Below are 14730 nucleotides of genomic sequence, written 5' to 3'. Positions count from 1 at the left end.
GATTAAGAGGCGATACTAAAACACATACTTAGAAGTGCACCTGCTTTGGCTAAGGAGCACATCAGAGGGGTTGGTTTGCTGGGAGTGCATGTGAGCGTGTGTGTTCTGTGCGGCTGTAAAAGAAGCAGAAAAGAGAGTCACGTGGTTAAGCTCTCAGGGGTGGGTTCCGCCAGTCTCGCTCTGGGTCCTTTTGCACGAAGAGCTCAAAACAGCAAGAAGGAAACCAGCCCCTATGATGAGTTTCCCATGTAAAATGTTAGCCAGCTTCCTTCTGATCTGCAACTTTCCTGCCAAAGGTAAGCTGACGTGTGGGGTCCACTGCCGCGGTTCGAGGCTTCTTTGGAGACTGAAGTGAGCAGAAGAGTCAAAGAGGACACAGCTCAGCTTTCCCTGGTAGTGAGTCTCAAGACCTCAACAGCTGTCTTGTTTTTCATAGGTGCAGAAATAAGCAATGGAACCAAAGTCTGTGGTATCCTGCACGACCACGTGAACTTGGACATTCCCGATTTCAAAATGGAAGGTGATATCGATGACATACGCTGGGAAAACAGGACCACCAAGGTCGCACGACTCAAGACACACAAGGGCTACTCCCAGACAAACAGCCCCTACGAAGTACTAGCAAATGGAACTCTGAAAATTAGACAGCTGAATGTAACTTCCAAAGGCCTCTACAAGGTCTCCGTGTACAACAAAGGTGGAAAACACATCAAGGAACACACATTTGATTTGACGGTTCAAGGTAAGCGTTCGTTCCCGAAACTCCTTCATTTCACTATGAGTGCCATTGAAGCGAGTTGGAAAATCGCCTTTCGAACAGCCTCGACCCCCACCTCCAGGAGGGCTTAAAGGAAGTTGGCTTCATTCTCCTGCTCCGGTGGAGACCCTGGCCCCGTGCAGGGATGGCACCCACACACCCGACAGACTCTCTAGTCTGTCTGCCCACGACTCTCTCTTCAGGTCGTTACAGGGATGTGGGGCTGGGTGAGAACTGGGATTAAAATGGCGTGAATCAGGAGGGAGGCAGGTGGGCAGAGGGGCAGAGGGGCCGTCCCAGCTGGCCGAGGAAGGGGCGCCCTAGGGCTGGGGCAGGAAGGAGAGGCTGGCCAGAGAGCCCACTTACACATTTAAGGACGAATAGCCCTTGTTTCAGATCTGTTCAGCGTCAGTGCTCCAGGGTGGAAGGTGATTTTTGCTGAGACGTGTAGAAAATACACATGATGCAGCTTTGTGTGTCTCTGCGTGTCCTGGGGGCGCGGGAGTGGTTATGGAGGACAGAGGTGGGGAGGCTGGCCAGGAAACTGGGACTGTAATCCGAGTGGAGTGGAGAGGGCTGGTGGTGATTCTTCCCCCTGGCTGCATGTTAGAATCAACAGCGATGCTATTACAAGTCACCAGCGCCCAAGCTTCATCCTAGACCAATTAAATCAGAATTTTTTGGCATAGGGCCTGGACATCGGTAGGTTCTAAGGCTCCCCAGGCAATCCTCATCAGCAGACAGAGTCAGTAGCCACTGGTCTGGACGGACAGAGGCCTGTGAAATGAGGACAGATAAGCATAATGAGGGAATATTGGAGAAAGGACAGACGGGTGGCTTGGGCGAGGGAGATAAGGAAGAGAAAGTGGAACTGAAAGGCCACTGAAGTTGAAAGTCCAGAAGATACTGGGCAGAACGTGGCCAGAAGGGAAGAGAGGAAGTTGCTGTTGGCTTGGAGAGGCAGATAGGAACCCAGGCCCAAGCTCGGGACACCCATTCCGTGAGCAAATAAACATGTCTGTGCTTCACACTGGAAACAGCGCCAGAGGCAGGGCCCCCTGCCCCTACCCAGGGTCTCTCGCCAGCCCTGGGCCTAGCAGCAGCCCCCTCCAACAGCCCCCCAGCCGGCTCTCCTGCAAGGACAACTTCCCCCGCCCTAGTCCTGCAACCTTGAGCACCTTCCAGATATGGGGTGGGGTGGAGAATGGCACAGGAAGGGGCCTCTGATTCTGGGCTCTGAGGATGGCACATCTCACAACTCTAGCCTGCAGGTGTGAGTGTTGTGTTTCGAGGGTGAGACCTACATAGGGGAGCATGTTGGTGACTTCACGTGCATGTCGCGTTCAGTCTGTGATGGAAATACTGGCTACCAGCAAGGTGTCAGGTGCTTGCTTGTGTGTTTTTATTGAAAGCTCCTGTGATCCTTGAAAGTAGTTGTTATTATCCCTTCATTAGCTGTAAGAAAACCCAGTCTGAAGGGGCTTGTCCAACATCTCACTGCTTGACAGGAGCAAAGTCGGGATTCAAACCCAGTGTCCTTTTGGCAAGGATAGTGACCTTGGTTGTTGTTGTTAACCAGCTTTGTTGAGTTATCATTTACATACCATATGATTCATCCATCCAGAGTGTACAATTCAAGGGCTTTGAGTATTTTCACAGTTGTGCAACCATCACCACAATGAACATTTTAATTATCCCAAAAAGAAGCCCCGCACCCCTTGGCCAAAAGACAGCGATTTTGTGTCATTGTGGTGTGCGCATGCCAATGTCATACAGCATCTCTACTCAGCTTTGGTCAGTCACCATCACCAGACCAAGGTCGCCATGGCCTTGGGCAAATGCCTCATCTGCCCTCTGTCTGATTTTCCCAGTAATCGCTGCAAGAGATATTTGACGTGTTGTGGTGCGTGCAGTGCCTGGAGTACAACACCTGTCTGCTTGAGGCCAATGCCCACTCACCTCTCTTTGTTTCTCCTAACTTCTCAAGCTTCATGGTACCCACTTCTTTTGAATTGAGGGGACTGCTGCTGCAGACTGGAGAAGTGGTGGAGGGCCCCTTTGAAGCAGATCTCGTAGTGAATGGGTTAAGCTTAGTCATTCAGAATTAAGGAGTTCACTTCAGGGAGGCCATCTCACAAAGAGGATATGTACAAAGGTACCCCTACCCAAGGCTGCTCATCACTGCATTGATTATATGAGTGAAATACTGGAAGTGATTTAAAAGTCTCTAGCGATTAGAAACTTACTCATTACATTAAGAATGCATTGTTTTAAAAGATAGAGGCCAGGTATGATGGCTCACGCCTGTAATGCCAGCGCCGTAGGAGGCCAAGGCGGGAGGATTATCACAATTTGAGCAGTTTGAGACCATCCTGGGCAACATAGTGAGACTTCGTCTCTACAAAAATGAAAAAAAAACCCAGCCTGGTGTGGTGGCCAGCGCCTGTAGTCCCAGCCACACAGAAGGCTGAGGAGGAAGGATTGCCAGAACCCAGGAGGTCAAGGCTGCAGTGAGTCGGGGTCACGCCCTGCATCCCAGCCAGCCTGGGTGACAGAATGAGACCCTGACTCAAAAAAATGCATGAGTCTTTATGGATGTTCATAAAGGAAAGAGTTTCATAATATAATTTCATAGGAAGGGGAAAAGGCAGGCTATAAAATCACATAATCTGGGTTTATTTATTTTTAAAATATTATATTATTTGTATGTGTATGTATGCGTGGAAAATACCTGGTAAAGATATGCATCAAAATATTTGCAATTATCAACTTTGGGTAGTGGCATTGTGGGGCATTTTTAATCTGCTTTAAATTTTTAAAATATCTTGTCAATTTTCACAATGATTGGATGTTATAAATAGAAAAAGAATATTTCCATTTTGAATAGACAGGTAAACACTGTGACCCGACCTCTCGACTATGTACTGACTCTGTCGTTGTATGTTGATGTTTTTCCATTTTCTTCATTCTGGGTTATATAACATCTCAGAATGGGAAGGAAATTTCATTTAATTTCTGCATGCCTGTACATATATTGGGACAGAAATGAAATTTGGCTGAGATGGTCCTTGGGGAAGATATTTGTGTCTAGAAGTCAGAGTGGGAGGGAATTACTGAAAAATAAGCTGTCCATCTACATTACGGATGGAGAGAAACAGAGAGGGGAAAGTGACAAGACTGGAAAAAGGGAATAAAGAATGAGAAAAAAAGGCTGGGTGCAACGGCCCAAACCTGTAATCCCAACACTTTGAGAGGCAGAGGCGAGAGGATTGCCTGAGCCCAGGGGTTTGAGACCAGCCTGGGCGCCTTGGTGAGACCTCGTCTCTGCAATATATCAAAAAATTAGCCAGGCATGGTAGTGCATGCCTGTAGTTCTGGCTGAGACGGAAGGATGGCCTGAGCCCAGTGGGTCAATGCTGGGGTGGCTGTGAGTGTGCCATTGCACTCCAGCCTGGGTAACAGAGTGAGACTCTGACTCAAAAAAAAAAAAAGAATGAGAAAAAGAAGAAAAGAGAAGAAAAAGGAGTGGGGGTAAGATTTGAGCCTGACCCAAGGCCAAGATCAGGTGTTTTTCTTTTATGATGTAACCTTTAAATATCATCATGTCAGAAAAGGAGAGGCAACAAATTTATGATTAATAAACGCAAGACCTACCACTAACAGTGTCAGTGCCCAACACTTTGCCCAGGACTTTGCCATATATGGTCCCTTTTATGACAGATGGGACGTATTTTTCTGATCCTTCTCTTATAGATGAGATCCAGTGAGCAGTCAAGAAGCTTTGGGCTGGGAAAGGGCAGAACCAAGTCTCTGGTTCCCAGGCAGGTGTCCTTTCTCGGCAGAGCTCCTTGGATACTCACACACCCACATGCACCCACCTGGCCCTCCGCTCCTGGGACCCTGGTAGGGACAGGGGATAACAGAGGTCCCGGGCCACACATGTGATGATTCCTCCAGGATGGGGTTTCTGGATCATCTTAAAGTGTCACCGCTCTCAAACTCCGGAGATGAGTACGGATCGAGACATGGTAACCTTCTTCCTCTTACTCCTGAACTTGGACTTAGAGGGTAGGCTCCTCTCTTGATCTGCCATGTTTAGGTAATGCCCTAAGTTCACCCATTGAATCTCCCAGAGTCTTGAGCATTTTGTCTGTAAAAAAAAAGAAAAACATTAGCTTTTCTGTTAGTATCAAATGACATCACGTATGTGAAAACATTTAAAAATATAAGCACATTTTCACTGAACTATGGGCTTGAGTCCTTTTTGCTACAGCACTGAAGAAATATTTTAATTTTTACATATTGAAACTATCGTCAAAATGCTTTGTTTTTAATTCCTTTTTGGAAATGAATGAAATTACCTAAATTATCCAATTCATTCCCAAATAAATGAATTATAGCTGTATAGATAGCAATGCCCTGAGAAATGATTATTATGTTTTTCACTTTGTGCATTCTGAATAGTTTCTAATTAATCATAGTAATAAAGATTAAAGTGATGGCATAGATGTGTTCATGTTCTGAGAAGGAGAAATTGGTCAGTAACTGGGGTTCCTGTACTTGTAGATGGTTAGAATTTAGCCAGGCAAAATGTCTCCCAGCAGTTGGAGGATACAAAGTGCAGCTAAACGTATCCTTGTAATTTGTTTAGGTGGAGTTCAGATACAAGGCAGAGGCTTGTGGAATGCAAGGAAAAGACAGAAGAGTTCATTCAGTCACTGCTAATTATTGTAGGAAAAGAACACTATAAAGTTGATTAATCTGCCTGGGGAACGGGGCACACCTCATCAACAAGGGTACCTGCACAATGAATATTTGTATACCTAACCCTGAATTGTGCCCCACAATTTTAAAATAAAAAATTTAAAAGTTAAAAAAAAATATATATATATATATAAGCACATAAACATTAGCTATGGCACACTCTTGCTGGCATAATGTACCTATAAACTTTATCAAAAATCAATTTGTTCAAAATACTTTATGCAAATAAAATAAAATAATTTTCAATGCCAGTCACGACGGCTCACACCTGTAATCCTAGAACTTTAGGAAGCTGAGACAGGAAGATCACGTGAGCCTAGGAATTTGGGACCAGCATAGGCAACATAGTTAGACCTTGTCTCTACAAAAAATAAAAAAATTAGCTGGGCTTGGTGGCATACACCTGTAATACCAGCTACTCAGGAAGGCTGAGGTGGAAGGCTTGCTTGAGTCCGGCAGGTGAAGGCTGCGGTGAGCTGTGATTGGGTCACTGCACACCAGCTGGGCAATACAGTGAGATCCTGACTCAAAACAAAATTTTTTTTAATTGTTCTCCCATGCCAAAGTGACTCCCATCTGTCCCTCTTGCATAAATAGCCATGTCTATTAAAATCAGAAAGTGACCGAATATGAATGGATCTTTCTTTTCTTTTTAGAGAGGGTCTCAAAACCCAAAATCTTCTGGACCTGTAAGAACGCAAGCCTGACCTGTGAGGTAACGAAAGGCACTGACCTCGAATTGCAGCTCTATCAGAATGGGATGCTTCTCACAAGAGGCTTTCAGAAGGTCATCACACGTAGGTGGCACACCAACCAGAGTGCAGCATTCGAGTGCGTGGCAAAGAACAAGTGCAGCGAGAATTCCAGCAAAGAGGCTGTCATCTGTTCAGGTGCGTGGTGGGCACGGCTTTACTACACAGCCGTTCAGGCCCACGCAGGCAGGGGCATGCTCCCCAGGGCCTGGGAACTTGGGCTGGGAGTGAAAACGTACCTCTTTCTCCTGGAAACCTTCCAGGGTTAGAGGAGGCGGTGTTCTAGGGCTACACATCTTGGAAGCCCTCGCTTGGAGCACAATTTGACCCAGGGCAATTAAAAAGAGCCTCTCCTGAGAGAAAGAATTACAGAATTGAAGTGGAAGAAGGAGCTGTGGAAATTATCTCATGTTGGCCGGGCTCGGTGGCTCAGCCTGTAATCCCAGCACTTTGGGAGGCCGAGGCAAGTGGATTGCCTGAGACCCTGGGTTTGAGACCCATCTGGGCAACTTGGCAAGACCTCGTCTCTACAACAAATCAAAAAGTAGCTGGGCATGGTAGCGTGTGCCTGTAGTTCCGGCTACTTGGAAGGCTGAGGCTGAAGGATCCCCGGAGCCCAGCAGGGCGAGGTTGTGGTGGCCGGGAGCATGCCTCTGCACTCCAGTCTGGGTGACAGAGTGAGACTCCAACTCAAAAAAAAAAAATTATCTTATGCAAAGCCCCATTTCTCAGAGAGGGAAACTGACCTGCCCAGGTCCCTCAGTGGCTTAGTGACTGTGATTTCAACTTCTCCCTTAAAGACTCCCTTTATGGAGGAAAGACAGTCAGTGAATGGTCAGCGCCTACTTTCAGCAGTAAGGGTAAAAAGCCTGGAGAGATGCTGAGAGGCAGGGGCGTAGGGGAAGGGAGCACTCGATGTCAAAGAGGACTGTGAACACATTGAGACAACAGTCCTCCTGACAGACAGCCCCGCATTAGGATGAGCTCCAGAAAGTCCCGAAGCTCCAGGTCTAATTTATCCCGTGTCGCAGCTGGACATGACCTCTAGAAGTCATTTTCGAGAGGCAGGCTGCTATAGTGTCCAAGCTTTTGCCTGGAAGGCAGAGCGCTAGCCGTCTAGTCTGGGTCCGTCCAAATTTATCCAGGCGGGCCTCGATAGAGTCTCTGGGTTTCAGCCTTCTAGTTCGCAAAGAAAGTGAGCTCCAGGATCACAGGATATCATATGAGTAGGCTCTTGGGTCCGCTTCAAAGCTCGCTCATGTGGGCCATTGGACTGCCTCGCAATATGGTGGCTGGTTTCCCTCAGAGCAGTCTAAGAGAGAGCAAGGATAAGTGCCCAAGACAAAGGTCACAGTCTTTTTAAAATTTTTTTCTCTTCATTTAAAAAAATATTTCGTAGAGATGGGATCTTGTTATGTTGCCTAGGCCGGTCTCAAAAATTCTGGGCCTCGAGTGTCCTTCCGCCTCAGTCTCTCAAAGTGCTGAGATGACAGGTGTGAGCCACTGTGCTCCACCAGTCATAGTCTTTTTATAATTTCATCTCAGGAGTGATTAATCTCTCAATCACTTCTGCTGTATTCTAGTCATTGGAAACAAGTCAGCAAATCCAGGCCACACCCTGTGATCGGGTGGGAGGACCAGGAGGCAGGAGTCATGGGGGGCATCTGAGATCCCATCCACCAGCATCACTCCACTCCCTCATGTTTGTCACTAGCCGTCCCCCACAGCCCCATCCCTGAGGCACAGTGAGTGACGTGGCCTCTCCTTGATTTCACAACTCTCTTTGCCCTTTCAGGAGACCTTTGAGTTGCCAGCTTTAGCAGTATCAGTGTGTTCCAAATATTGCACGAAACATACTTACACTAGACATCATTCATTGTTTATCTGAAATGCAAACTTTTTTATTTTAAAAATTTTTTTAATTTTAAAGATGTGGGGTGCAATTCAGAGTTAGGCAGACAAGTGGTCATCATACAGGTAAGGTCTGGGCCTCCCTTTGGTCCCCACTTGGCTCGGTGTGAGATCAAGTACACTTATTGATGTTGTGTTTCTCCCTCCTCCATCCAGGCAATATCCCACTACCACCAGTCCCTTTCTTACAGCATTATGGTAAATGTCCAGGGCCCGCTTATGAGTGAGGACACGTGGTCCTCAGGTCTTTGTTTCCGCGATACACCGAAATGCAAATGGAACGGAGTGTCTTGCATCTTATCTGCCAATCCTAGTTTTCCTGTTTATTTTCAACAGAGCCCACTCGTATAAAAATGTGGGGGGGTGGAAGGAGGGAGGAATGGAGGACCTCGGGGGCCGCCGAGGCGTGAAGGCTGGAACACGCGTGTTCCCCGCTCTCCGGTACAGAGTGGGAGCCGGCTGAAGGAAGGGCCACCGCAGAGACAGGGGTGGGGAGCCTGGGGAGGAGGGGCTGGTCTCGAAGACCCCGAAAGGTAATCCGTACATTTTGTTCTGAAAGGCCAAGGCAGAGAGGAGCAGTGATCAGACTCTGACCATCTGGCTCCGATCAGGTGAGCTTGTACGGACGTCAAACCTAAGTCCTGGGAGGAAGAACAGATTCCGACACACAGGAAATACTCCATTATGGAAGGTTTCTCCAAGAGAAACTGTCGGAGGGATCTAGGGACAGTGAGGACACATTTTTAAATGACAGAGCCACAGCTGCCTCTGAGACAAGCTGGAACGCTCCCCATCGAGAGCGCCACCAGGCACCCAGGGGCCACATCAGACGAACCTGAGAGCAGACTGTGAGAGGCGTTTCCTGCACTCTTAAGTGTGCCCAGGGCCCAGGTGTGGGCTCCTCTGAGAGAGGAGCAACAGGTGGCTGCATGACTTAGCTGTGTGCTCCCCAATGCATCTCAGGCCCAGCCTGGCCCAGCCTGACTCACACTGGGAAAGTCCTCAGCCAGCAAGAGGCGGAGGCCAGGAGTCCCTGCCCCTCCTCCACACCAGCGGGGCCACTGGCCGGGGTCTTTCTGGGCCCATTTGCAAAGGGTTAGGATTAGGCCCGCTTCTCTATGGAGGCCTGGCGAAGACTGGGTCCCAGAGAGCCTTGAGGCGAGAAAGCCCACAGTGAACAAGCCACCGCCATGGGACAGGCCGTTAAATTTGGCTTCTGAGCCTCCAGCGTGCTCTTGGGGGCCCATCCCGGGCTTCAGGCGGAACCGCCTCTTCCTGGAATTTTTTGGCCGGAGAAGCGCTTCTTTCGTGTTGCCGGGCCAGGCTCTAGTTTGTTCCTCAGAAGTCCCAGCCCCTTGACTCCCGGGACCCCCACCCCTCTATTGACTCACCAAAGGCAGGCAGCTCAGCTCCCCGCCTGAGACACAGCTCCCAGAATCGGCAGGGCAAAGAGCGTGGCTCAGAGCAAGACCTCCCGTTTGTGTGTTGTTTTACAGTTTACAAAGCACTTTCACATCCTTTACCTGACTGGCTTCCAACAGCCACCCTGTGATGTAGGTTTCACCATCACCACTTTACAAAGGAAACGGGCTCAGAGAAGTGAATGAACCCGCCGAAGGTTACACAGCTCTTGCTTAGAAGAGCCTGGACCCAAACTCATTTCCCTTAATGCCAAAGTTACTCTTTTCCACGTTGTATTACAAGCCAGCGAAGATCTGGCAACTGAAGAAAGCCTAAGTCCACTGCTGGGGCTATCTCGCCATATGTCTGAGTTTCTCTCATGGGTCCAGGGAAATCTGTGAGGGGGTGCTGGCTGTGAGGTCAGAGAGCTGGGCTGGACAAGTGAAATATTTACCCCGAGTGTTTAGAAACTGCCTGGTTGAGAGGGTGAGAAAGAATCGTGGCTCAGGCTGTGTGCGGAGTCTCATTCCTGTAATCCTAGCACTTTGGGAGGCTGAGGTGGGCGGATTACTTGAGCCCAGGAGTTGGAAACCAGCCTAGGCAACACAGTGAGACCTCATCTCTACAAAATATCAAAAAATTAGCCGGGTGTGGTGGTGCACACCTGTAGTCTCAGCTGCTTGGGAGGCTGAGGCCAAAGGATTGCCTGAGCCCAGGAAGTTGAAGCTGCAGTGAGCTGTGATCACGTCACTGCACTACAGCCTGGGCTGAGCTGTGATTGTGTCACTGCCCTCCAGCCTGGGTGACAGGAAGACCTCACCTCAAAAAAAAAAATTACAGTGTAGGAGGGAAGCCAAAGATAAGAGTGGGATGAACAGCACAGAAACATCAAGAAAGGGGCCACTCAAGGGAATTACTCAGAGACAGATACTGCATGGCCTCAAGCAACGCATCCGTGCTCTTGCGGCCTCACCTCTGAAACCAGGAGTATCTCTAAACTCCTCAGACCTAAATTCCGTGATGCTCTCTGTGATGGGGGCAGTGGACAGGTCCTGGGCGTGAGCCATCACGCATTTCTAGTTCCTGAGAACAGTTTCCAAGAAGCCTGCAGGGGACTTCCCCTGGACCCCGGACCCTTGCAGGAGTCGATACTGCTCACCGTTCTACGTGAGCTTGTCCGCCATGAGGCTGAAAGGTCCCATGGAGCTCCTCTGTCTGATGCGGGAGGCAGTGTCCGTGGTCAGAGCAGTGAAACGGGCCCTCCATCCAGACCCCTCACAGCCCTCTCACTTCTGTTCCTCTTGCAGAGAAAGGTCTGGACATCTACCTCATCATCGGCATCGGTGCAGGAGGCACCCTCTTGATTGTCTTTGTGGCACTGCTCATTTTCTACATTAGTAGGAGGAAAAAGCAGAACAGAAGGAGAAATGGTGAGCTCCCCTCTGGGTGGTACCGTAGGCCCCAGCAAAATCCCCTTGAAGCACCTCAGGTGGATGACGTCTGGAGTCTGCAGAAAAGTGCTGGACTTGGGTGGTTCCGGAATGCCAGGGCTGGGGCCAGTGGTGGTTGTTGGTTGCATTTTGTGGTGGCCTCGATTTCTGAAAAACAAATTCTTCGCGTGGGAGCTTTGAGCTGCTGAATCCAGTTGGTTTCATGGGAATCCACCACCGAGGCCTACTTGGGGCGAGGCTAGTGAGGGCACACTTCGAATGAGCCATACATCTCTAGGTGCGTAGAAGGGTGAGCGCCCAACACCGTTTCTAAGAACCAACGTCTTTTCTGTGGGTGGCCCACGTTGGTTCAGGACCAGGCTCCCAGGAACACACGTAAAATCATTCGGCCACCGGGGATTCATGGGAAGACAGCTGTTCAAAGTAGGGTGCCTGTGTTCCCTGTTCTAATTTACTGTTCAGGGACGATGTGTTAGGGCTGAGAGTGTTCTCTCCCCGAATCAGGCCTGTTTGCCCAATCACCCTAGATGAAGAAGTGCTCATAAGTGGGGAACAGGCTTAGGGCACATCCAGGCCACCCACGGCTGAACACTTCAGGAAAGGACAAGCCAGGTGTCACCACAGGGGCAGGGGTGAGCGCATCAGGTGTAGGCTGGACATTCAGCCTGGTGGGCAGGCCCCGGGCTTCTCTGCAGTCCACGTTCACTGCAGGACTGAGGCCCTCATGCTGGGTGTCTCCTGAGTGTGCACCCGGCACGCCCACACCGGCTACTTCTAGCACCACCCAAGGATCTGGCCGGAACCTCCCAGGTAGTGGTGGTCTTGCGCCTGTGCCTTTTGGGTTTGGCTTTCTCACCTCAGTCTTCTTTCCTCAGTTCTCCTTCAGCCCCTGCTTCAAGCCCCCACCCCTCACGCCTGCCCCACATTCCGGGCCCTAAAACGTCTTCCTCAACTCAGCGCCCATTCCTCCCTCCACCCTCCCCCACACTCCACCCCCGTGGAACAGACTCACTTGCAGGCTTCCATGGGTGCCCGGGGCTTGCCCGCCCATGTCCTGCTCAGGCTGTTCCCCACCCCTCTGTCACGAATAGGCCCTTTTTCCATCACCTAATGGTCAAAGATCACATCTTCTTCCAAGGTGGACTGCACGTATCCCCTGAAGGCAAGGAGACCCCTGCCGTCCGCAGGCTGAAAAGACCAAACTGAGGATCCACTGGTGCTGACAAAGAAGTTACTAATCTGTGTGCTTTACGTTTATGATCTCATCCAGTTTTTGGGGTGGCTTTAGGCGATGGAGAGCCACACAGATGAGGAAACTTAAGTTCAGTGAGGTTAAATTAGTCAAATTTTATGGCAAGTAGGTTGAGTCGGGGCTAGGCTGAGGCGAGGTGTCCGGAGCACAAGACTCAAGGAGGCCCTCAGGCCTGCCCCACCCTTGCTGGACCCTGAGGCTGGCTCCCTCTTTCAAGTTTGAGCTCTATCTCCCTCCCCAAGAGAGAAAAATGAGGGAGAAGGACAGTGAGACAGGAGGAATTCCTTGGAGCAGATGGTCAGGCAGTGACTGGAGCTGCTGATCCGGCCCGCTGGGGTCCCCCTGCAGTCCTGCTGTGACCCATCAGGCAGCACAGAGCCGCAGCTGGTCTTGTCTGTCCAACCCAGCCCTAGGCCTTGGCCGCTTGGCCACAGCTCACTCCTCCTACCAGAACTCAAGTGCCTCTCTGGTGGCCCTGGGCTCTTACTGGAAGCTGACATTGCGATCTGCAGTCCGGCTCGGCCTCGCTTACTTGGTTTTAGGCTTCCTGAGGACGGAGTTTGTGGCTGAGTCATCATGACACTTAAAGATGAGGAATAAATGTTGGAAGAACGAATGCGCAAAACAGTGGATGGACGGAGCAGTAAACAAACAGCCCGTCCAAGCTCACCATGCAGGAGATGAGGAACTGGGGTCAGGGGTCAAAGTCCTCCCCACAGCCTCCTGGGCGTGACCTCGGCTACTCCAGGGCCCTGAAGATGGCACAGAGGAAGTGCTCTGCCCTTTCTGGGGCCCTCTCCTCCTTGAGTTTAGAGCCTGCGGGCCACTCAGTTGTCAAACTCTCATTGTCTGGCTTTGAGTCTTCACGCGCAAAGCTGCCTGATGCCTGCATTTCTGGTAGTCAGGGGAGGCTGTCTGGTGGGCATCGTCACCCCAAAGTCACAGGGTGAGGCTTAGGGAGGGACTGTGCTTCCCTGGCCGCATATCTCTACCGAGATGTAAGAGGTCATTATTTTACCCCAGGGAGAATCTTCTTCCTCCCGCCTCTGGAGCTGCTGAAGGAAGGCCTAGGCTTCAGGCTCTGGCATACTGAACTAGGCACCTAAGGAGGCCAGAGGGGCCGGCAGGGCCCTCCAGGCCAATAGCAGCTGGCCACCCTCGCAGATTTCCTGTGTGCTTGTAAACCAGCACCGGAAGGATGGCATTGCTGGGAGTCGTGGGCCGACACGGACTGAAGCCACACAGAGCGGAGATTCCGTAGGGTGAGAAGAGGAGGACAGGCCATGAACTTCTGAGGAGCTCGTCAGTCTCTAAGGATAGGAAAGTCCCTTGTGTGAACTCCAACCTCTCACCAGAATGTGGGTCACAGGACAACAGAAGCGGCAAAAGGCAGTTCTAACGTAGAAACCCACAGAAGGAATGTAGTTACTAATATCCTCCACCTTGCTCAGGTCCCACGGCGGCCTCTACCCACGAGGCTCTGGCTCCCAGGGTGCAGCCTCCAGGGTGGTGTGCAGGCAGAGCCCCGGCATCTGAGGACCCCCTGTCCGCACGTCTTCTTGCTGGTTCCCTGAGTTCTCCAAAGTCTCTCGGTCTATCCTGTGGTGAGCCTTTCTGTCTCTCCTACAAGACCCAGAGCTCTCAGAGATAGGGGGCAGCTTCTGCTTCCTCATGGTGCCCCCAAAGCAGCTAGCATGACGCTTTGCTCATAAATGGCAAATTGATATTTACGTTGACTGCACCTTGCCAGGGTGAACTCTACTGAGGCTTTGTCGTTGCAGATGAAGAGCTGGAAATAAGAGCCCACAGAGTAACTGTACCATCAGAGGAAAGAAGTCGGAGACTCCCCCAAATTCCAGCCTCAAGTCTGCAAAATCCAGCTGCCTCCCAGCCTGCTCCACCGCCTGGTCATCGTGCCCAGGCACCTGGTCTCCGTCCCCTGGCTCCTGGCCACCGTGTCCAGCAGCAGCCTCAGAAGAGACCTCCTCCTCCGTCAGGCACACATGCTCACCAGCAGAAAGGGCCTCCCCTCCCCAGACCTCGAGTTCAACCAAAACCTCCCCAGGGGGCCACAGAAAACTCGCTGTCCCCTTCCTCCAACTAAAAGCGATGGAGCCTGTCCTTTCCAATAAAAAACACTGCGGCCTTCTCCACCTCGACCGTGCATGTCTGCATTTCCATCAAGGGTTTTCCACATGCAGAACCGTATCACGGCCTGAGGCATGTGGGGCACGGCCGCCCCTGCACCTTGTAACTCAGCTGGGTGGTCGCCATCTGGAGTCTTCGGTCTCCTCAGAGAGCTCCGTCACACCAGGAAGGGAGAAACAGCGAAGTGTGGTTGGAAGGATGATGCATGACCCAGCACAAAAGTCTAGAGCTCTCTCGTCTCCTTGTCGGGTCACATGCGGATGTGATGACGCAAGTAGTTGCTGTGCCTGGGTC

At 50.7% G+C, this 14730-nt stretch overlaps 1 protein-coding gene across 2 annotated transcripts; it reads left to right on the top strand.

Moving 5' to 3' along the window:
* The first annotated feature begins 235 nt into the window (after positions 1-235).
* Positions 236-14422, top strand: CD2 (CD2 molecule). 2 transcript variants are annotated; one of them, XM_008060146.1, is made up of 5 exons: positions 236-296; positions 437-742; positions 6178-6411; positions 10893-11015; positions 14070-14422. In XM_008060146.1, the coding sequence occupies exons 1-5, from the start codon at positions 236-238 to the stop codon at positions 14390-14392; spliced, it is 1047 nt and encodes a 348-aa protein (XP_008058337.1). In that variant the 3' UTR covers positions 14393-14422. The 2 variants fall into 2 exon arrangements, with proteins under 2 accessions (XP_008058337.1, XP_008058336.1); XM_008060145.1 differs by having other exon boundaries at positions 236-308.
* Positions 14423-14730: the final 308 nt, after the last annotated feature.

The sequence above is a fragment of the Carlito syrichta genome, unplaced genomic scaffold (genome assembly GCF_000164805.1).
Source record: "Carlito syrichta isolate Samal-C Ts95f unplaced genomic scaffold, Tarsius_syrichta-2.0.1 Scaffold304535, whole genome shotgun sequence".
Classification (NCBI taxonomy): Eukaryota; Metazoa; Chordata; class Mammalia; order Primates; family Tarsiidae; genus Carlito; species Carlito syrichta.
Note: the sequence above shows the minus strand (reverse complement) of the source record. Positions and strands in the feature narration are given on the sequence as shown.